Raw genomic sequence first — 23,961 nt, forward strand, 5'->3', positions numbered from 1 at the left:
AGGATCTGGAACCAACTTCCAAGTGAAGTGGTGCTGGCTCCTACCCTGGGGGTCTTTAAGAGGAGGTTTGATGCCTACCTAGCTGGGATCATTTGAGCCCAGTTTTTTCTCCTGCCCAGGCAGGGGGTCGAACTTGAAGATCTACAAGCTCCCTTCTGACCCGACTTCTGTGATTCTGTGATATGATTCTATAGACTCATTCTTGCAGTGTCTACCTTCTTTCTTCACATACCCCGTGCCCCCCAGTTAGACACATACCTTGTTTTGAAAATGTAGGAAAGCTGCTGGCAATGGCCTTGATGGAGTTAAAGCTTGAGCTGTAGAGCTTGCAAGGCGAGAGTAAGAGATGGAGAAGAGATGACTCTGTCCCACAGCTGGAGCCCAGCACAGAGCCAACCCTCAACAGCCATTCCAGCGTCCCCATGCATTCACACTGGTGCAGAAATCAGCTTCCACACTTAAAACACACCTCTCAATTTGAGATGATGAATTGGGGGGGGGGGGGCAAAGGTCTGTGGCATGTGAGTAAATATGTCACTATTCAGTTCCAATCCGAGGGAAGGAGGGAAAAAGACACTTATCCCCAGCTCAGCCCCCAGGCTCGTTGAGTAAGAGTCTCACTAGAACATCCTTTTTGTGTGCAAATAACATCAAAACATCAGAGCAAAGCTACAGGAGCGCAGTCAGCAGGGAATATTTTTGATGCTGGCAATCAGGCAGGACTCGGGCTCCACAGATGCTCTCAGCCTCTCTCTGAAACCAGGAGAAAGGAGGGTGAAGAGCAGAGAAAGCCAACAGTGACCAGGCAGAAACTGGTAAAAGGTTATCTGTCTCTCCCCTCCCTGCCTCCCTCTCTGCAATCAGCACTGCTTTCCAGGACAGCTAATTAGCTGCTAATACAGCTTGTACAGGCTGTATTAAGACAGCTAATACAGCAACCCTCCTGTATTGCAGATATAACCATCCTCCAAACAGGCACTTGCTTCTCTGCCTCTCATAGAAGAATTAACTTGGGAGGTTTCCCAGCAGTACTAATCACCTCAGGGGAAAAAAAAAAAAAAAAAAAAAACAGCTTAGGAGGAATGGGAAGGTCATTTTCACAGATCATGTACTCTCTTCTCTTAAATGAAAAGGGAGGGGTGCAATCCATACACTACCCACCCCAGCCTCGTGAAATACAGCTTGGGAGCCATTCTCTAGAGAGCTTCATTAGAAGCATCATAAACCAGACCCCAGAACACAGAGTCCTTGCTTAAGATACAGCCTCATTAATGTAATGTCCTGGCTCCTCTTCATGCTCCAGCATCATCTAGTATTAGAGACCAGTTGCATTTGTACCACAAAGCTTACAGAAGCTAGGCTATTAGGGATATTTTTTTCCTTCAGTGAGTGGAAGCCTGCCTAGCAGATTACTTAGACTTACTAACTGGGCTACTAACAAACAGCAGATAGATAACTGCTTTTAGGACTAGCAAAGGCTTCAGCGTTATAAACAGATGTGTTAAAGCACCATCTTCTCATATACAACTGTAAAACACTGTGGAGACTGCAAGTATAGTTGGTAGCACAGGAAACAGCTTTTGTCTAGCATCCATCTGCTTTAGGACAAAGCCAGAGATTTGATCGTTTGAACCTACAGAGATCAACACGCTTGATGCTTTACAGAGAGGAAATACTTTCATGATGTGCTTTAACTAGATGAATAACCCCGTCTACTTTTTAAAGCCAGAATGAACAGGGGCTTTAAGAGCAGATGTGTCACTGAAGAGTAAAATGATCTTTTTGTCTGTCTTCAGAACCGCATGCACGAATCCCTACATCTGTTCAACAGTATTTGCAACCACAAGTTCTTTGCTACCACTTCTATTATTTTGTTCCTTAACAAGAAGGACCTCTTTGAGGAAAAGATCAAGAAAGTACATCTCAGCATCTGCTTTCCAGACTATGATGGTGAGTTCTTATAATTCTGTACGCCCCTTCATGGCCATGGTAATTTGCAAAGAAAAAGGTCTGTGCTTAAGTGTCATCTAAAAAACTCTAAGCTAGTGGTAGAAAGAATCATTGATAACTGGTAGGAAGACTCAAGGGTGCCATGACTCCTAATATTTTCTTGGGTTCAACTGGCCACATGGCTTAAAATTTCACTGGGCTTGCAAATGGGGAAAGCACAAAATTCATGTTAAACATGACAACTTAGAGGCTGTTTGGGAAGACTGGTGCCAAAAATGAAACACTACCGAGAGGCAGCTTCTGCTGGCTCTTATGCACCTCTGGTGTAGAGAACGCATTTCAGTAGCCACATCTTTCATTCCAGACCTCTTCAAATAGTGTTTAGTTTTCTTAAAACAGGAGCTAAGCAACAAATGGCAAAAGCTTATGTTTCCTCACCTGGGTAAGAGCACTTGCAGAACTACGCAGGACTGAGTTTCTAAAACAGTGCGACTTTCCTAATCAGTGGCACATACCAGTAATTACTTCCTCTCCAAAAACAGGTTCCAACACATATGATGATGCAGGAAATTACATCAAGATTCAGTTTCTTGATTTGAACATGCGAAGAGATGTGAAAGAAGTCTACAGCCATATGACCTGTGCCACAGACACAGAGAACGTCAAATTTGTATTTGACGCAGTTACGGATGTCATTATCAAGGAAAACCTCAAAGATTGCGGACTCTTCTAAATCAGCTTTGGCAGGTACTATCGTTTCAAACAGACCTTTAAAAAAAAAATCCAGTGGCAAGTTACAAGAAAGTTAGACACATTGTCACCAAAAGGAATTTGTGGTGGGAGGGTGACAACTCTTAAGATCTCTCCCCAGGACTTGAAAAGCTCTGCTGTTTCCTTGGGCAATAAGAGCAATACTGCCATTAAATCACTGGCTATCCCTTTTTCTTACCAAGGCAGCCCTCCCATCTTGTCCGTACCTTGCTCTACTCAACTATATGGGAAGGGTTACAAGTCCCAGATACCTGGTTCAGGAAAGATGGCACAAACTGTTTAAAGCTTTGTTGGCACCATTTAAACATTTCCATTCAGTCCCTTAGAGATTGGGGGGGTGGGGGGGAATGAAACCTTTATACTATCAGGAACCATAGGATCCATTTAGGAAGCAGAAAAGTTTGGTACCTTAAGGCACTGTATTACAAAGCCAGTCGCTGTATTACAAAGCCTGTGCTGGCGTACCCAATAACAACAGACACCCAGCTCTGTGCACTGCAAACAAGATCAAACTGTATTATAATTATAACTATATAATTATAACTGTATAATATTATAATTGTTCATGTTGCTGCATGAACAATTCACTGTAAAAGCAATTCACTGCTTTTAGGATTGGCAACAATCTTAGAACGTGCTCCATAAATATCACTGGCCAGAAAAAGTGATCCACAATCCTGGCTAGCAATAGCATATGAACAGCAGCTAACACAGATAAGTTGCCAGTGTGGATAGGGAACAAGTGATCTCTGCAGTGTTCTGCTTTAGCTGGCCTTTCTACTAGCCAATATGAGTTGGTTGATGAACCACAGTAATGAGCTAATGACAAAATAAATTGCTATGATATATGTGCGTCTGCCAGCTCCCTGTGCAAAACGCAGCACCGTTATTCTCTTTCCACCCAGACCTTCAAAAAAGTCACATGCAGCCAGCATCTTCCAATAGCACAGCTCCCAAAGTGAGCAACACTGGAGCTTTCATTCTCTGTGAACGGGAACACGAAAACAGAGGCAAGCAGCCAGCTTCTCTGCCAGCATGAAGCAGCTTGCAGTTAAATGCAGCTGAGGGTAGAGGGGCAAAGCCAGTTTTAACTTCTGCATTGTCTGCTACCAGCAAAAGTCTTCCCATTACAAACAGCAGCTTCTGAGCAAGGGAAAAACCTGCTCTGATCATGAAGAAAGATATTGCATTAAGGCAGCAGCTCAACATCAAGTCTAGCACCATACTAGGGTTGCAAACACGAGAAAAAGGTAATTCTATGCTAGTCTGATTAGAGCAGGGGGGGCGGGGCAAAATGGCAGATCTGGCCAGTGGCCGGACTCCATTTCCCAGCAGTCCCTGTCCATGTCATTGTGGCCAGTTTCCATGGAGACCTCCAGTAGCTGTGGGACCCTGACAGCATGGGGCCAGGGTTTCCATGGAGACCAGGCCCTGGCAGGGCATGGAGTTGCTCTGGGGATCTTGCAGCAGTGCCAGCGTGGTCTGGAGCCAGGGCAGAGCTGTGATCCGCTGCCTGCATGCTTCTGCCTAGGGTACCACTGTCACCACTGCAGGATCCCAGCCCAGCAGCAGCTCCCTGCCCTGCCACGCATGCTGCCAGCACTGCTATGGCCAGTCTCTATGGAAAACCTGGCCCCGTGCTGTCACTGATGTGCCACTCCTGGGGTCTCCATGAAAACCAGCTAGTGATGGGGGCAGGAGCTGCTGGGAAATGGAGGCCACCATGGGCCCAATCCAGCCCACAGGATGGACTTTGCCCAGCCCTGGATTAAAAATGGGGATGGCTAGTTTGAATGTTTCCCGCCGCCACTGCATCACATAGTTTGCTACTGCCTGGTGAGATTCTCCAGTACTGATCCTCTGCATTTGTACGTGACCGATCTAAAAACATTCAAGCCCTTGTAATGTTGAAGTATTTAACACCATTTTCCCTTTGCACTTCACCTTCCAGCAGCAAAGAAAATGACTTGCATATCGCATCATTGTTCTGCTGAGCAGAGCCAAAGTGAGCAAAAGCTACATAGGGCAAAATTTTTCTAAGACCTACCCAGCACGCAAAGCATGCACTTCGAAGAACAAGCCCTGCCTGGAAAGGCACAGCTAAACTTCCTGCCACCCAGCTGTCTGCCAGGGTAATTTCCTCCTTTATTATTATTTTTAAAAAATCTCTCTTCAGTTTGCACACTTTAAAGAGAGAGCCCGCAGCAATCCAGCGTGATCTGACACTTGACAGCGCAGTTTTTGGCACGCCAAATGGGGAAGAGATACCAGAACACCACACATCTACACAGCTGCATCTAAAAAGGCACTGCAGACCTAACATGAAAAAAAAAGTGAAACCAATCCTTTGGTGGAATCCCAGAGAAAACCCACACCTATAAAGATGGGGGAAGCCATTAAAACAAGTGTGCGAGTGATCTGACCTAAAAGTAATTCCTGAATGTGGAGATCTGAATCCATTTACGTTCAAGATAATTAACGTCTTCCCAGATGCATTAAACAGCAGCCTGTTTACTAGTTGTAAATAAGTCCCAATAGTTATTTGAAATGTTCAAACCTTCCACTGGAGAAAGTTAATGTGCAGATCCCTGAAACTGGTGGAATTTCTCCCCACAGCCTTAAGGAGCTGATTGACTGCTTCTACTATCCAACTTTCTCTATGTACAAATAGCCTGGAACCTTGACCCATTTCACTCCCAACCCTTCCAAACTCAAACAGGCTTGTCCATATAGCCTAGCAATACCTATCCTCTCACTGCTACATCTGCTCTTTGCTTCAGAGACTGTTGCTCATGATGCCTCACTGATCTCTAGCCTAGATGATCAGAAGAACTTTTAAGAAATAGTATCGGACTTATTAGGATTTAAGGAAACATTTCACAGCGAGAAATCAGAAGGAACAGGCTGGATGCCGGAGACAAAAAATAGTTACAGTACTCGAAAAGATTCTCATTCTGCTATTTAAAGTTGTCTGCTCTTTATCATAAGTAAATAAGCCTATGCTATCACTGTAGACAAAGTCTTGTATCTTCTCAATGTGCTTTGCAGAAGTCATGTATGGAGCTTCACTTAGAAACTGTAGCAAAGCCAAAATAAAAAGAAATGTGCATGAAATGAATGGCTCATTCGTTCTCCTTTAACATTTCATTTCTTAAAGCGTTTCCTTCCTGTGTCATTCTTGACTCCCAAAACCCAACTCGAGCAAGCTTCCTCAGTACTATTTTTACTTATGTTCTACATTTTCCACTTATTTCCATAGCAGCTGCACATACAGATCTTCAATGAAGTCAAGCTGGTCCATGGGCAGGGTGGCTATAGAACAAACCCAACGCATACAGCGTGTTCAAACTGCAGACCTGGATGATAGTATGCATGCCTCAGTCAGCTTGCTCTCTTGATTCCATGAAGCCGTTAACTTTTAATAGCCTGATGCTGATAGGTGCCAAACACCCTTCAGTCCCACCCAAACTAATGAGAAAAAATAAAGAAGTGTTGAGACTCTTGTAGCATCAAGTAGAACAATTTGGGCATACAGTGTCACTGAAGGGATGAGGGCACATTTATGTTTCAGAAACTGACTAAGCAACTCCAAGTATCACCGAGTCTGCAGTACAGCCTAGACGATCTGGTTAAAAGGCGAGCGTTTCACACTTCAATAGCTGACAGTTACTTGTGAAGGAGCTGTCCGGACCTAACAAATGGTGTTACACATTACGAGGGTTATCCCTAGCAAAGAATATGGTGTTTGCCTACAAGGATCTCTCTTAAGGAGTTTAAAGCGTTGTCTAAAAGCATAGTACCACTATCGTGACAGGCATTCTGCAAGTTGGCTTGTCTCCACTTATTTTAAATGGACTTCTAGTGTGTTCTCTCTTTTCTTAATGCTTTCAATTGATGAAGCAACACTGGCTATGAACTGGACTCACTCATTCAGTTGGTTTTTTAAAAGGCGGCACCCTGTCTTGGCCTCTGCCCGATTTCAGACTATGTCTCTAGCTGTAAATGAGCAAGAGACTAAACTACAGTCAGCAAATCTGATGAATGGATACCTGTGCCCATAAAACCAAATCCTCATGGTAAAAGAAGGTTGCACTGCGCAAGACAGTAGTGGCTCCAATACTTTTGTATTTAAAAAGGGTCAGCCTAGCCTACTAAGTGCATTTGCAACTGGCTGCCCCTCTTGCCTTCAGTCAGCTTGCAAAAAAAACAAAGTGAAGTGAGCAGTATGGAAGAACATTTCCAGAATGTCAAGAATAAATTAGGAAAAATGAACTGTTTACTCACCATTTTAATACTGCCAACAACTAACAGGTTGAAACTGTACACGTGACAAATTGGGAAAACGAGTCTCATAATGCAATGGTTTCAGCAAAGGAATGTGCTGAATGGTTAAGAACATTACTACAATAAAAACCAAATGGCAAACAGGAATTTTGGCACAACATTTACAAAGTAAAGCATGCTATCAATACAATTTAAAAGTCTCTGAACATAAAAGGCCATGGTAAATGCAGAACAAAGGTGCATCTTTTACAGAATTCCCCACTGGTTTAGACCAAAAAAAACGCACAAGAATCCAAGTGGTTGATTTAGTAGCTTGGTAGCAGCACGCACGCTCCATCCAGTTTGGAATATAGTAATTTGTTTCTCCAGCTGAAGTTGTCCCAGGTACGTTTTTACCCAAGAAGCTGGCTTGAATCTTACTAGAGGGGCTCAAATCTCGATTTGGTAAATCAGCATATACCAAGTTAATCCCCAAACATAAGCTAAAAAGGACTTATCCTGCTACAGCAAGTTCTGCCACTTCTTTTCAGAGCCAGAACGTATTTGCAGCAGGGTGAAAACAAATTACACATCAGAAGCCAAAGCTATAGCCAGAAGAGCGCTACAGATCTTTTAAGTAGTTGCAGAAATATTAAATTCTGACCATACCAAGTGTTAAAAACAAAGAGTTCCTACTAAGAGGAATACTTTCTGCATGATCTGGTCACATCATGTGCATAGTTAAGTGTTTTTTTTTCTTATGTTTTCTTAAAACAAAATTCATTTGCAAATAAAGAAATAAAATTTAGTAAAGTTTATATATATATTATACATATCTGATGGAAAAACCTTAAAAACAGACTAGTGGTGGCTTGTTAATCAAAGAAAGAGAAAGCTACATACTGAAGTTCTGGAATCCAGCACCTCAGCTTCACAACAGCTGTGCACATTTAAGATTATGCAATCCGACTGATGCCTGAATGATCAAATCACACTTAACAGTTGTTCCGTTTTGATATCTTCAACATCCCATATCGATAAAAAGGTCCCTAATACAGAAGATTGTGCTAAAGAATGCAAGGATTCTGCATGCTGTTTTCATTCCCTTGGTCCTGTTCATGCTTGCAGCTGTCCCATGAGGCAGCAGGGGAACAGTCTGGTTTTCAAAACGCCACATCATAAAAACTGAAAGAAGAACACTGAGCATTAATGAAAGCATGTGTCAAAAAAGACTGAGTTGCAAGTGTGAGTCTATTGCTCTCAGAGCAGCCAGACATTTCAGCATTTTACCTTTTCTCCCACCACGTCCTCTTAATAGAGTCCACATTCTTTCAGGTTGTTCTTAATGATAACATCAGTAACAGCATCAAACACAAACTGCACATTCTTGGTATCAGTGGCACATGTGAAGTGGGTATAAATTTCCTTGGTGTCTTTTCTTCTGTTCAGATCCTCAAACTGACACTGAATGTATGCAGCTGCCTCTTCGTACGTATTAGAGCCTGGAACATAAGAGATACCTTACTTTAGCTACATGTTTGCAGTAGAAAGCTTATATACATCTAAAAATGTCTGGCTTCATTTCTGCTCAAAGGAGAAGGCATGGCTGTAAGAAGCTGCAAATTCAACTTTAGCCCTTTTTAATAGCCAAATGATCTCCCCATCTCTGTCACTGGCTTCCTGTGTCACCCTGGGCAAGTCATTTTAAAACTTCTGTCTTAGTTTCCTCATCTATAAGATAGGGATCATGACACTTACCATCTTCACAAAGAGCTCTGAAATCTACTGATAAAACACTGTATAAAATTATTGATAATAAAGCATCACGCTAGAAATACACAAAATGCCTACAACACTCAATTGGGAGTAGAAACAACTGACAGGAGTGACTGAATCTAAAGAGGTCTTAATCATTTTGGCTATGAATACACAATTTGATCAGATAGCAGATGATAGAACTATGCAAAAGAAGGGTTGCAAGGTTCAACCTCTTACTCAAGGCAGGATCACCCCTCTCCTGATGGTACCAGAGAGAGGCTCTCATCTAATCTGTTAAACACTTTGTGAACAACCCTCACACACAGCCACCAGGCACAATCTTGGCAACATTAAAAACACCCTTTAACTTGCTGCAGGTAAAGCAGGAGGGACAAGGCCACTGTCAGTGTTCTGCCATTACAAAGACAGGAAGTAATTTGTTAAAAATACCCTCAAGAGATCCACAGAAGAGAACTATGTTCCCTGCTAAATCTCCAGGTGCAGCCCAGTCCAGCCCCTTGTCAGGAAGAGCATGGTGCCACCCTGGTCCCAGCCTACCCTTGCTTCATGCACACATCTGGGGACACATCCCCCTTGCCCTCCCAGGGTGCATACAGTGGCAGGGTCACTACCCCTCCCTGTACCCCCCAGACAAGCTGCTCACAGCTGCCCCATACTCTGCCCCAGCTGTGCAGCACCTGCCCCTCTCCCTCCCTCACTGCAGGGGCCTCAACCTGCACCCCCCTACGCCCCTTCCTCCACAACAGACTTAACAGCCACACAATGCTCTCCAAGCTGCCCGGCTGCATAAGTCAGCAATCAGATCAGTATCAGCCAATATGGCTCAAAAAAATCAGCCACTAGTACTGGTCCAAAAGAAATCTATTGATGCACCCCTACCAGGGGTTTAACTCCCAGCAGTCAAATCTCCAACCTTAACTGGGGCTAACCCCAATGTTTCTGAGAAAGGCAAAAAAGCCCAAAACACAAGTAGCAAAGAGAAGGGGGGAAAATTCCCTTTAAATGACCTTGTTTTTTTGTTTTTGTTTTTTAAATAAATAAAAATAAAGAGAAGGCCTACCAGCCACACTAGTGAAGATGTTCTACCTGTGCTTTTGGAGTACAGATGTAATATGTACTCTAATGCAAGGGGGGCTGTGTTTGCTAATGCGTACGAATTATCTAGTGTTCAACCTATCTAGACATCTTTTATAAAATACCTTCAGTACTGACATTGAAGTAAAAGACTTTCCTTATAAAGGACCCAAGATGCAGAAAGACCTCACATTTTCCAAATGTGCTTCTAGCCAAAGAAACTTTTTTTTTTTCCTGTTTTTTTGCACCGGTCCTGGAAGCACTGCAATACCAGGTCAATGCATGGAGTGGATGGAGCACGCTCCAGTTCCACCACCCAATACCAGAAAGAATCTGCTCAACATAGACCTCCTATGGAGGACATACCAGAGACAATTACCCTGGGAAAACCACCTGATTGATCATGGTGTCTCTCCTGCCAGGTAAGTGTGTGTCTGTACCACAAAGGTAAATTAGTATAACTCATCTAAGTCAAAGAAACATGTGGACAGTAACTCAACAGAACCAGGGGGAGAAGACCTAGTTCTAACTTTGCCACAGGTGGACAAGCCCATACTCCTTCTAAAAATCACAGTGATCTGAAATGTTCCTTTCAACAGATCAGCACAAGACTGAGTTCACCCCTGGCCCCAGCACTACCTGTGTACTCTGGGTAGCAGATTGTTAGTGGGCTCTTCTTAATCTTTTCCTCAAACAGGTCTTTCTTGTTGAGGAAGAGGATGATGGAAGTGTCCGTAAACCACTTGTTGTTACAAATGCTATCAAACAGCTTCATGCTCTCATGCATCCGGTTCTAAAAAGTAATTGAGAGAAAAAGTGCATCATTCCAGCAGTCACTTGGGAAAGGTGGGTTGATTATATTTAGAAGAAAGCCACTGGCATTAAAAATACAAAACATGATAGCTAAACTATCCAATGATCTCTTGAGGTCCCTTCCAGCTATAAATCTATTAAAATTGTACTACGCAGGAACTAATAACAAAGTGTCATACAAGGGAAGATCAGGAAATTTATGCTGTGTCTGGTCATAACTAGTGGTCAGATCAGAGGTGGTCTAATCCCCATTCACTTTAATGTTCTTGCCAGTTTACCATCCCATAACCTTCTACTAGGGTCAGCTTTTCTTCCAGTCCAGGAGATGCACTAGTGCTTAACAAAACAGGCAGCAATAACAGCAACCACACAATCAAAATGTTTTGGGGGGTTTTTTTTTTAGAAAGTTGAGGAGAAAAACATCAATTCCCATGAGTTTATTATTAAACTTGTGGTGCTATGGCCAGACCTCTTAGGAGACACACTGCTCTCTCAGCATCCCAAACAGAGCGCAAAGAATATTACGTTGATAGGTCCTTAAACTGAATACAGTCTACAGCAGCTTGAAACTAACTTCCACCTCAATTATCTCACTGCAGGATGCAACCGCATGTTAATAATTCTAAAGGAACGTACCATTTCTTCATCCTCAGCAAGGACAAGGTCATAATCACTGAGGGCTACACAGAATATAATAGCTGTCACACCTTCAAAGCAGTGGATCCATTTCTTTCTTTCTGATCGCTGGCCACCAACATCAAACATCCTGAAAGATGGAAGAGAAAAATGGCTCGGATATTATGCAATGCTCACCTTCTTAATTAACTGCATGATGTGGCGAAGCTTAAAAAATTTAAGTTTTTTCAGACCAGCAGAATGTAGGAGAAATTTAGAGATACAAAGCCTTATCATTAATAAGGCCAGCAGAAACTCAAATCATCTTATTCAGAGATGTGTTCCCCCCCAGATAAATTATGTTTTAATTTAAAATATAAAGCTTTGCTTCCAGCAGAAAGAGCTAAATCTTAAAAAGAAAGCCTTTGTTGTAACACTAACTAGGGTAGGAGCTTGCTACTTCATCTTGGCACTCTGCCTTGGTTACTGTATCCCCTGTAGAAGTAACCCGGTTGCTTGGGCTGGACTCGGAGCACCCACTCTACATAGTTCAATTATTCCAATGAATGTGCTTGGTAGGAAATATTATGGGTAACATGACCAGCACCTTACTACTGAAAAACACACAGGCAAAATGTAAGAGGTTGGGTGCTGTAGCAGTTAAATATATAATTAGTGAGATACTAGATTGGAAAGATTCAGAGAAAGGAAATCTAAATATTGCAAGAAGATATCTAGCAATAAACAAAGATGCTAATTTCCTGGAAAATTACAACACTCCCTTCTCCAAAATGTTGAGGAAAAAAAAAAAAAAAAGGAGGCAATATTCCCTATTGTTTTCTGACTGGCTGAGATTATTAATTTAAATCACGTCAAACAAGTCAATATCCAAGAGCTACGAAACAAAAATCAATGTTTACGATTATCAGAGCAAACAGGCAGAGAAGACAGAAACTATTCAGAGTCTGCCAAAAGTAATACTATTTAATGATTCCAACAAAAGGAGCCAGAATTGTGGTTCAGCAACTCCAGACTTTCATTTAAGATAAGTTGTCCCAGTGGAACATAATAGGAAAGATGGAATTTTGTATGAAGTTACAGCCTTTTTATTTAGCCAGCAGTGGTCTCCATTACCTCTGCTGTTATTGCAAAGCAGCAGTGACCTCAGAGCCCAGCTTCTCCAAGGTGATCCTGTATTCAAATCAGATGTCAGTCAGACACCTCAGTCTGTTATTGGAGTAAAGTCCCAAATTTATAACATAGGATGATGGGTAGATAAAGTAAGCTTTGAGGAAAATGACTGCTGCTTTGTGCTTAATATTTACCTAAACATTCTCCTTAGCAGGCAAATCCCCCAAGATGGGAAACATAACATCCCAATTCTGATGGATGCCCAATTAGTCTGTGACGGCCTTGTGAGCCATGCATAAGCCAGTTTCCAAAGGTGACATGTTTCCATAGTGCTACTATTCCACCACTGATATAACTTACTAAAAAAGTATTTAGCAACATGGTAAGAAACTCCATACAAGTCCATGTATTCCAAAAATGCCTCTTGGCTGAATATTGCCTATACCCTTCTATCTTAAAGTCATGTACTTTCTTAGCATTGGTGGCCATGAAACCATCTTAGATGAAGAAAACGATAATGGCTTTATGTCCTTTTGGGTACTGGAAAAGGCTGCAATACCTTAGAAAGGATCTCCATAGCGTACATTAGATAGCATGCCAGTTAAGTTCTAAAAATCGCTATCACTGCAAAGAAATGGTTAAACTACCATGCCTGCTACCTCTAGCCCAATAGCTCATTAGGCAGAAAAAAAATGGCTTAAAAAAAGCACTGTACACTACTACCGGTAAATGTTAATCCTAATACATCATGAAAGAAGATAAGTCTTCCCTGGAGCTAACCAGCAGCCATAAAAATAGCTCTGTGATGCAAAATATTCAGCCATTTTTTATTAACCAATTCACAAATTAGAAGCCAAGACAGCTTTGTTCCCCAAGAAGCATGCAGCCAAATTGTGCTGGGAGCCCAAATGCATAGATTTTTGCTACGCCTCTTTAAAGCCTGGTTTTGTAATGAAAGATTAAAATCATGGCTGGCAAACAAATGATCGTTTAAAAGCCTTATATAACAAAGGCTCAATGACAACGTTCCAGAAAAGAAAGAGAGCTCGGCCCAGAACACAAATACTGCATTTTTTTCTGACACTGTTGTACCGAACTGATATCTAAGTAAGGGCCTAGCTTTGTAAAGGACATGCTTGGGATCCAAAGCAAAGGTTCGTCTACAAGACTAGGTAAAACAGCTAGGGAAAAGTGCACCAACCCCCCATAACTCAGAGCCAGCATGAAGGATACAGGGAACTCATTACTCATACTTAAAAGGGACACTGTCAAGATTAGCTGAATATCATAACCACTCCAAACAGTTTTAGACTAGAGGACACATCCTCTCCACTACACACAGTCATACAAAGGCAGCTATTCCACCCCCCACCCCCCCTTACGCATGCCTTTTGCTGCTCTGCAGCAGTAGTTAGTCAGCACAATTTCATCCACAGCTTTGCTACGGATGCCATGCAGTCCAGACAAAAGCCCCACAGGGCTGAGCCTGCAGGGAAGGGCTCTTATCCTTATATGTCAAATGAAAGGGTTAAAGCATTCAGATTATAACCAGGAGCCAACAGTGTCCTTTTAGTATTCCAGAACCTGTAAATAAGCGTCCAGTACCTGTGTCTGTGCTTCCAACATAAAAGCAGCTGGAAAGAACAAAAGAATGCAAATAAAAGTCAAACTGGCAACTCAAGTGAGCAACTCCAGTAAGAACAGAGTTTAATACAAACTACAAAGAACTGTATGCAATTACTTGGAACACGAATAAACAGAAGGTTCCACGGTACACACAAGAGGGAAACTAGATAGCCACCAGCAACTGAGCACCAGGTAACTCTCACCTAGAAAAAGAAAAAGTACAGTCTGCAGAGATGAATGCAGCCCCACCGTGCACCATACTCACTTGAAGTATAGGTCTTTGAAGGTGAAGTGAGTTTCCACAATGCCTGTAGTTTTAACTCTGGTCCGCAAAACGTCTTGCTGAGTTGGAATATAGGTCAACTGAGATATTCGATCCAAGTCATTTAGGTAACTGAATGAAACACACAACACAAAACAGGCTTTTTTTAGTCTCCTTAGGCTATGAATCTTTTATAAAATGCAGAAGAAAGCCTCAGTAAAATGCATTAATTTGTTGGGGAGGGTTTTAAGCACAGCATGAATCTTAAACATGCGTGACATAGATCTGGATGTGTGCAGGCCTGGCCTCTGGATGTCTTCTTGGATAATTTGTCTAGGATTGGCTGTACCTATTCTTTATGCTCACTAAGGCAGGAGTGACCATCTTGCAGGCACAGGTACCACAACTGGCACTGACAGCAAAGCAGAAAGCAGAGCAGGCAGGGAACAGAGGGCTGGGAGCAGAAAAGCAGAGCGGCAGAATGGATGGAGGAAGGGAATCAAAATGACACTTGAGGAGGATGCAGGGCTAATTTGTGGCATGTCTGCCAAACAGGTAGCCCCCACCAAACTAGGGCAACAGTCAAGCTTCCTGCTAGTTCAGAGAATAAATTTCTCAGCCATTTAACAGGCATATTTCTTATTAGGTATTAGTACAACTGCATCTGACAAAAGTAGCTTCGTTAAATTTTTTGTGAAGGAACACTTCTGGGAACCACGAAGATCCTGACAATTTCTAGCATAGCAGGAAAAGCTGAACTATGTTCCAGACAGCCACTCAAACCTAGGTGTAAGACACTGGTAGAAAAGCAACTACACAAACAGGAAAGCCAAGAAAATGAGTACAGTACATTAAACAGCACTGACAGTAAGTATTACACTCTGAACAAGTTGCATCCCATAGGCAGAAGAATGAAAGTGCTTCCGAAAGGGCTGGCAACCAACAGCCTGACATTGATAACAGGCCAATGTGACTAGCCAATGAATTATTTAAGCAGATGCTCTGCAACCTCCATTTGCACTTTCATAACCTGCCTCCAACACTGTCAGGTTTCAGCCTCAGTCTTTTTGGAGGGAATTAAACCAGTATGATCAACTTTTTGCGGCAGGTGAGAAATTACATAGGATTGGACCATTTTTACTACCGAGTAAATTGCAAAATCCCACGCTAATGCTCAAAACGACACTCCTCCGGGTCTAGCGAACCTCATTCCACTAATGGCTGATATCTGGATTTTTCAACTAGACAAAAATTGTTTGACTGTTAAGTCCACAGAGAATTTCAAGGGCAAGTAAATGTTAAGACTCAATGACAGAGTTTATCCAGGCTATTAGGCAAATGTGAAAACCTACTCATTCAAGGTACATGCCGCTGTGAACCCATGTGAACTGCAGAAATGCATTTTAGAATGACTGGAACAACAGCAATCACAAAGGTCTCTTGACACTAGGAAGTCTTTGCACTTCATTCAGTTTCCCCAAAAAGCACATGCATGTTGTGAATTGGCCAGGTGAGCTCTCTCAGCACCCTTCTTTGTCATCAGTTGCTCGTGACCTTCTCAGGGAAGAAGAAACAGCACCATCCTGACAGCAGCGCTAATCAAGGTGTGTGTGTGGGGAGGGGGGTGGGGAAGCTTCCCACAATACAGCTTCAAAATCCTACTCAGGTTCTGACTTTTACTGAATTTGTGTATCACTGCTAAAAAATGGCAGATATGCCAGGACATAAAGGAGGAAAGGGGGTAGTGTAGAGACCAAACCAATAGCCTCTATTTATCACCCACCATTTTCTCACTACTGCAAAATTTAGACTTTACTCAAATGCCTTGTTCCAAGAACCACTGGGCTAAATCCTACTTCACTGCACATGCCCACATGATGGGCATCTGGCTATAACTGCAGGCTTTGGCACTTGTGTAGTTGGTGATTTGGCACTGCTGGCACTAGCCTACTGAGTATGGCTCAGTAAAGCTAAGCTCCAGCTGGGCTGCTATGCAGTGAAATAGGATTGCCCAGGTATGTGTGTAAGGCTGGGCAAGTCTGAAAAGCAGCCAGGCAAAAACCACAATTTAAAGGTGTTAGACTTTGTGGGGGCAAAAGGGAAAGAGGACAGACAAGATGAGATAAGTATGGACATAAAAGAACATGAGGGCAGGGGATGTGTAGCTCAGTAGATGGCTACTGCCCTGGAAGGCATTGCTCTCAAAAGACAGAGAGCTTTCCAAGGGCTGTTTATCTAACAAAAAGTAGATGTAAGGTGTTGGGAGTCTGCCTCAAGAGCAAGGCTGGAGAAGAGTCTGGGTAAGGCCTGGCCCATGGCCTGGTGATTAGAGCACTTTCCTAGGTAACAGAAAGTGAAGATTCAGACCCACTCTGGATGGGCCTCAAAACACAAAAAGTCTTCTGTCCTATGGGCAGGTACTCTAACCACCAGGCTACCGGGTATAATAGAAGGGGGCTCTTTCTTTTTAAAAACTACTTCCAGCAGGTACACAAAGGACATTTCTTGCCAAAAAGGAAAATACCATCAAGGTGTGGAAACACACATAGCGAGACAGGATTTAGCCCAAGATGCATGTCTTCCTATATGCCCACTCAGTTTAATGAGCTCCCTTCCTGACTCAAGCACACAGGGAACTGAATACAACTAAGGCTATGACTAGAGAGGGAGTGAAGTCTTTCAACGGAAGCCCGAAGTTTGCCCAAAGGCTCCCAAACTTTTCTAGGTAAACCTGTGTCAATCTGGAGGCAAATCAGCCAGTCTTTGCCTGCATCAGGATTTCTTATGTCCCATCTGAAACCATGAAACTAGCCATCTTTAGAACAGTCTAAACCCCAAAGTTAGAGAACAATACAGCTATGTGGAAGGCTGGTTTCTCTCAGCTCTGCTAAAAGGAAAAACCAGATTTTGGGAAATCAATGAGCTGGACAGGATTCAGCTGGCAGCTAGAACAGACTCCCCTTCCTTCCCAAGTTCACATGAGCACCACGATGGCATTTTCCTAACAATGCAGTCATGTTTCCTTTGAAAGTGTTCTTCCCAACATTTAAAGCCAAACAAATGGCTGAAAGCTCCAAGAGATTCATACAAAGCATTTATTATGAAAGACACTGTAGGCTACTGAGCAAGAAAGGGACTGTCACTAACATGCCTCTAGGGAAACAGAACACAAAAGGCTCACAGTAAGGAGAGGTCACAAGAGCCATAAAACCTGCAGGGAAGTATTCAGGTGAATCAAGATGTAAAACAACCAAGCTTCATGCTTTCTGGAGAGGCCTCGCCAAAAGGCCCACACCAGCATGAAAGAGAGAACCACGAAGGTCTTCCTGAGACTGGCTGGATGCTCTTTTTTGCTCACTTGCGAGCAAAGGACACAATTCACCCATTCTTACCATCCTCTGTAGCCAGTCCTTTTGGATCTGAAAAGGAATTCATGTTCAGGAAAGATGACCCAAGTTCAGAGGTGTCCAGATAGGGCAGGGACAGGCAATTATTTCAGGTGGAGGGCCGCTTACTGAGTTTTGGCAAGCCACTGAGTGCCGCATGACAGGCAGCCAGGGGCAGATAAATATTGATTTTTTCTAAATTTTAAAAAGAGGCCCCACAGGCCATATCTGGCCCACATTTTGCCCACCCCGAGACAGGGTGAAACCCACCTCATGGGCTCTCTCTGTCTCGCTATGCCTACTTGAAGCCAGTTGTCTCATCCATTTCTAGCTTGCCCTTGCAGAAAGTGACCTTCAGAATCCTCAATGAAAGGGAAGAGCAGATTTATTTAAGTGTGCCTCCAAGAAAGCAAGATGCCAAACCAAGTACAAGCATAAGTCTTCAGATTCCCTCCCTCCCCAGATAAGTATAAATTTAATGTAAGAGTCCTAATGGTCATTATGCAACAGGCAGTAAAATGTACCATGAAGGAACAAGGAAGTAACACCCACCAAACCCTTCATAGGTATATCAAGGTGTTGCTGAATTCAGGCCAAAGCTTCCAGTTGAGAATTAAATCAATACGTGCTAGAAACAGAGACTGGTTTACAAAAAGTGTGTTAATTGCTTACAGAGCAGTGCAGTTTGCTGCTGTAGATCAGAACCTAGATGAACTTCCAAAAAACCTGTTAGATCTGAACAAGCCAAGCTAGTCTAATTTCAGAGTGGTATCTTAGCTAGCTACATTTTAGGACAACTGCAGCAAGGAGATATGCATAACGCATCGAGATACAAAAGCACGCAGTTATCCTTCAGGGCCAGGCCTCCTATAATAGCATACAGTGGGGAAGAGAGGGAACAACCTTTTTGCAGGTGAGGCACAAAATTAGCTCCACACTCTTCAAATGCCACTCCAGTCCCCTTCCCTGCTGTCCTTTGCCGTGCTCCCTGCCACTGCTTTTTACCCCATCTGCCACTGTTCTTCCTGTTCTCGCCCTGGTCTGCCATGTGTCATGCACAGAGGCTGCCTGTGGCACTCATATCACAGGCTGGCCCCCCAGCCATATAAACATGCTGCTGGCTTACTCAGCTTAAAAAAGTCCCAGATTATGATTTTATTCACGTTAAAAGCTTGGTCTGTCCTTTAGAAGGAGGATGTTTATTGCTGAAAATACCCACTAGATACAGCCCAAGTACCAATACTATTCTTGTGGTACAAAACAGAGCAAACAGTAAGTGCTTCTTACTATGATGCAGAGTCATTAAGTTGATATTCTCTAGATCTGCTGAAGCAGGCCTGAACCCCAGCATCCCTCCATAACCGTTTAATCACTCCAGCAAGTTCAGGAGTCATTACTCCCTCCTCCGCACTGCCGGCTAATACAAACAACTGGCGGGCGTCATCCTGCAAGAAAAGAGCGACCCAAGTCAGTAAGTGTGACACTTTAAACAACAATCATTTTACTCATAAATACTTGCACTAACAGTTGTGAGATGCCAGAAACGAACAGTCACACACTAGTAAGGCCAGGTGCCCCTCCCACACCTCATCCACTAGTCCTTCATGTGAACACTCACTTTTCAGCAAGAAATGCCTGGACTGAGCAAACAGCAAGCTTCCCAAAGCCCATACAGCATCAGGGAATTTTGGGTGTGTCAACCAGAGGAGGGTGGCAGCCTGTAGCATGCAACACATACTGTGATTCTTATAAGTTCAGTGACAGTTACATAAAGGCAACATGAACCTTCAACATTCCTTCTTGTACAGTCCATTTCTCCAGAGCTGCTACAACAGAATACCAATACTGTACAACAGACTAATGAACAAATTGCACTTTAAATGCAGTTTTGGACATAAAAAGTTATCAGGAAGACAGCACTGCATTATATTGGAGTAAATAAAATTCAAGTACAAAAAGAAAACCTAGGATGATTACAGGCTTAAAGTTTTGAGGGACCGTCATCTCAAACACAGACTGTCAAAAATAAATGTGATACTAATTTCTAAACTAAAGCATTTAGGCAGACAGAATGGACTCAGATCAGGACTCAAGTGTATGCTTGCACCAGATTATGTGAAACACTTACTAGAAGACTCAGCCCCTCACTTTTCTATAGGGAAATTAACAGCCAGATTTGCAACTAAAAAAGGCTGACCTACATCTTGCAGATTTGCTTCTGCCATGACGCAACTTCAAACAGCAGCTGATGAAGTGAGCTGTAGCCCACAAAAGAGTACTTTATTATATGTACTTTATTTAGTCTACAAGGTGTAAATCTACCCTGCCTTCCACATGATGCAACTTCTGCCAGCTCTGCTTAAAGAGCTCCTCAACTACTTCAGAAAGTTTGTCAAATTTCAGTGACTTCTTCCTACTGGTGTTCACACTCCTGAAATTAGGCCTTAAAAAAAACTACACACAGCTGCAAAACATACAGTTCACCATCAAGTTCCAGCCATCCTGTGATGTGGGGTCCATTTGTTTTCGTGCCTAAAGCAGGTCTTCATTGCAGTCAGTCCAAGGAATCAATGTCTGTTTGAGCTGCAGATATACCCCAGTTTTTACATCTTCACTGGTAAGGCACTCCCTTGTGTTCACTGGTAGGACTTATGGGGGCAAATCCCATGGTGTTTTGGGCTGCAGTAAGATGAGAGATCTTGATTCTCTCGTAATGAGTTATGAGAGTACTTGTTTGCCTTTCTGTGCACATGGGGAATTTGGGAAAATGCATTAAACAGGACTGGCAGCATTTGAGTGATTTAAGCCTACATTCTTATGGCAAGGTGGTGATCACCAGTCAAACTGAGAAGGATTCAGCCTCTAGCTGCCTCACCTCCTGCCCCAGTTCCATCAGTTAGCTTGGGTTGAAAGCACCATTGAACCTGTGGGTACAGGTAACAGGAGAGGAATCACCCAGGTCAGCCCTTGTAGAAACATACCCCTCATTGGACACGAGCCGTAAAATTCTGTTTGCTCAAACTTGCATGTTGGAAGTCAGCCACTTCTCACTTACTGCAGGCTAAAATTAAGACCATGCAGAGAGAGCTGGTGGAGCAACAAGGGTGCTGTAACCTGTTTTAACCAGTAATTTCCCTCAGTAGACAAGCCACCATCTCCTCCCCACAACTCCTTTATTTCTGTAGATGTGTCACACATTTACTGCCTCTGACCTTTTCTAAAAGTGTGCTGGGATCTCCCCCTCCCTCCCATTTGACTGGAGAAAAATGCCAGGAAGTTTACTAGACAGTAAGGATTAGAGGCAGGAGACTGAATTTTAGTGATGTCAGAAAGGAAGGAACTGGGATTTGGGAAAGGAGAAAAAGGAAAGTCAAAGATTTTAAACTGTTTTCCTTATTTCAGAGAAAACTTGAGGGTTACAAAGATTACTGACCTAGAGCACGTCTGTTCAACTGGCAGCCCATGGGCTGCATGTGGCCTCTTAGAGGTCAATCTGCAGTTGCCAAGCTTCCCCTAGCTCCCCCCACCCCCCACCATTGCTCCAGTTGCAGCAGCAACCAGCATCTCTGGGCTCCCCTTCCCTCATCTAGCCTCCACATCATGCACCCATCCCAGGGAGCAGGGCAACACAGCGCAGCTCAGTGCCAGGGAGCTAAGTGTGAAGACAGGGCACTCACTCAGCATGGGTAAGCAGGCTGCCCCCAGCTGCTTAGACATAGGACATTGATCTTGATTAAACTGTAAAGTGTATAGTTTCTTGAAAAATTTACTGAACATTAATGCAAGGGGGCAAGTACTTTAAGTTAAACCCTACATCAGATTTTTGTTAAAAATGGAATAGCTCGAGTTGAATACAAGTACATTATTAGAAAGATTACAAGGCTGCAATAACGTACTCTATATAGGATGCTACTAATGCTTTACAGATTATCAATGTATTCCACTACTTTGTCTTGTCGTTTAAACATACTTCCAATACACGTTCTGTAGACTGAACTTCTGGGGTTCATTAACACGCTCTACTGTACAAAAATCAAGCCACGGGAAATGAATGAAATACTTACTGCTCTGGCAACTTCCCCAAAGTCTATCTTTAGCCTTCCCATGGCTCTTATTATTGCAATGATGGACTGGATAGTATTGCTGTAGACAACCACTTTGTATTGTTTGCATTCTTCCTCAGAATAGCCATCCTCATGAATAATCCTGGAACAAAAACAAGCCATCACCATTAAGCCAAACCAGACAGGCATTTCAGATTTCTTTGTGCAACGCAGAATCACAATTTATGCACAAACTTCAGCCAGTGACGCCTTACTTACTTCATCTGCTTCACAATTGTGCTTTTACCAGATTCTCCAGCACCTGAAAAAGATAAAAAAAAAAAGAAGAAAATTATTATTCAGCTGAAGTTGACACATACTGAAACAGCCTCACATCTAACTGTTGATTCAGATCAAAATGAAAGAACTTCACTGTGACAGCTTGTTGGTTAAAGATCACCATAACAGCACTTCCCTGCAGTGATCCATTTTTCTGAGAGAGGCTCCCTAAGGAGACTCAGCTCTTAGACACTTCAGTCCCTTTTGCTGACAAATGCCAACAACAATTGTGCGCCAATCTCCATGATCCTCCACCAGGGTGCCATAGCACGAGCACCTTTCAAGGATGCTGTGCTAACACCACTGCCAGGTATATCTGCCCCAGGTCCCTCTGCTTCTGGAAGATGCCGTGTAGAGCCAGACCAAAAAAAGGGGCACCTCACTGCTGCCTGGCTTGGTGGGAGGTTAGATAGGATGCAGGTTGGCAAGATTAGGGATAATTTCAAACTGAATGCAAACAGGTCCTCATCTCCAGGCTTTTCCCAGGACTTCCAAAATCTGCCAGCTGCAGGCTCAGGAGTATTTCAAGAATAACAACCAAAATAATACAGCAAGATCTACATGTGCAGTTGGCTTCTAGTTCCCTGTAAGGGGAAAATACAGGGCACTAAAATACAGTGCTTACTCCACAGGTAAGATTGGCAGGATTAGCATTTACTGGATTTAAAAACTGAATTTCACCTGCCACCTCTCAGACGGATGAAATATTTCCATTGTTATATATCAGAATGTGCGGAAAGGGTACATAAGAAAGATGACGGCTGACAGAGTGGGTGACGACAAGGGGAGACGTCCTACAGAACCATGCTGGCTGTAGTTTGGACTGCAGCGCCCAGAAGTCCCAGGGGACTAGGAACAAAGGAAGAAGAAAGGACAAAACGGGCCAGGGAGCTACAGGCAGGTCTGATGGTAGCTCTGCCGCTCAGCTGGCAGCAGTCCTACAGTAGTTACATGTCTCGCGGTGGGTGGTTAAACATCCCTAATTTTGCACTTTAAGATTGATAAAAATAAAAACAAGTAGTTAAAAACATTGATATTATCCAACAAAATTTTTGAAAAACTGAGTTTTGCTAAGCCCATGCGTAGGTGATAGGTGGCTGATAGTAACCAGGCAGCTAAGGCCCTGTATAGCACTGGTGTTAGTATTCTCTTGATCATCCAAGGGGACTGGGAACCAGATTTTTAAATCAGTAAAATACACTGTGACTTTTCCCATGGTTTCAGATCATTTTATTTTATGCCGATTTCCTGGAACAGAACAAGACAGACAGAGCTCTAAATGTCCAGGGGCTTTTTTTTTTTTTTCCTAATCATTTTACACTATCAACTTGGAACATGGGACTGTAAAACTGCAGTGTATTTAACTTTGTATACTGGACTATCCATTACTCTCCTCTTCCTGGAGCAGTATACTAATGATTTCCCCAAGGCAGTCCTGCCATCACACACATGAACATTGATAGCAGATACACTAGCTACAGAGCAGCGTAAGTAAATGTGTGTTAACACTGAACTACTTGAATACAATTCAGCCACAGGTTTCAAACCTCTTTGCGAGGTATTACTTCCTAACCACTATATAGGAATTTCATATTTTAGAAGCAAGGAGGGGTGAGGAAGAGAAATGAATACCGAAGTCCCTTGGCAAGATAGCAGAGAAGTTTTAATGTCTGCTTTCCTGCTAATAGTCTCTAGTCAGCAACTGATTCCCATGTGCAAATGCTACCATGAGGAAGGCCAAGATTTTTCACCACAGCAGATATAAATGGTGATGTTTGAACTGACTGATAAATGTGTAATCTAAATAATTTCCTACGCCATAGATCATCTTCTGAGAAACTCGGAGGACTAGGATCCACAGATTTAATTGTAAGTGAGAGTCTGCCTCAGAAGTGGAGTTTAGGAATAC

The 23,961-nt window shown here is 42.9% G+C and overlaps 2 protein-coding genes across 2 annotated transcripts in view; one reads left to right on the forward strand and one right to left on the reverse strand.

The window, feature by feature from the left end:
- GNAT2 (G protein subunit alpha transducin 2) overlaps positions 1–5,046 on the forward strand; it is a 17,029-nt gene extending 11,983 nt beyond the window's left edge. The window contains exons 7-9 of the mRNA XM_019546281.1: positions 1,797–1,950; positions 2,493–2,697; positions 4,673–5,046. Coding sequence (XP_019401826.1) covers positions 1,797–1,950; positions 2,493–2,683 — 345 coding nt within the window. The 3' untranslated portion in view covers positions 2,684–2,697; positions 4,673–5,046. The remainder of the gene's footprint in view (positions 1–1,796; positions 1,951–2,492; positions 2,698–4,672) is intronic.
- Positions 5,047–6,975: 1,929 nt separating this feature from the next.
- GNAI3 (G protein subunit alpha i3) overlaps positions 6,976–23,961 on the reverse strand; it is a 33,946-nt gene continuing 16,960 nt past the window's right edge. Inside the window, exons 2-9 of the mRNA XM_019546280.1 lie at positions 21,993–22,035; positions 21,735–21,876; positions 18,958–19,115; positions 14,288–14,416; positions 11,287–11,416; positions 10,477–10,630; positions 8,275–8,486; positions 6,976–8,169 (exon numbers count right to left, since the gene is read on the reverse strand). Coding sequence (XP_019401825.1) covers positions 8,296–8,486; positions 10,477–10,630; positions 11,287–11,416; positions 14,288–14,416; positions 18,958–19,115; positions 21,735–21,876; positions 21,993–22,035 — 947 coding nt within the window. The 3' untranslated portion in view covers positions 6,976–8,169; positions 8,275–8,295. The remainder of the gene's footprint in view (positions 8,170–8,274; positions 8,487–10,476; positions 10,631–11,286; positions 11,417–14,287; positions 14,417–18,957; positions 19,116–21,734; positions 21,877–21,992; positions 22,036–23,961) is intronic.

This window comes from Crocodylus porosus, unplaced genomic scaffold (assembly GCF_001723895.1).
Source record: "Crocodylus porosus isolate Cpor-Errol unplaced genomic scaffold, CroPor_comp1, whole genome shotgun sequence".
Taxonomy (NCBI): Eukaryota; Metazoa; Chordata; order Crocodylia; family Crocodylidae; genus Crocodylus; species Crocodylus porosus.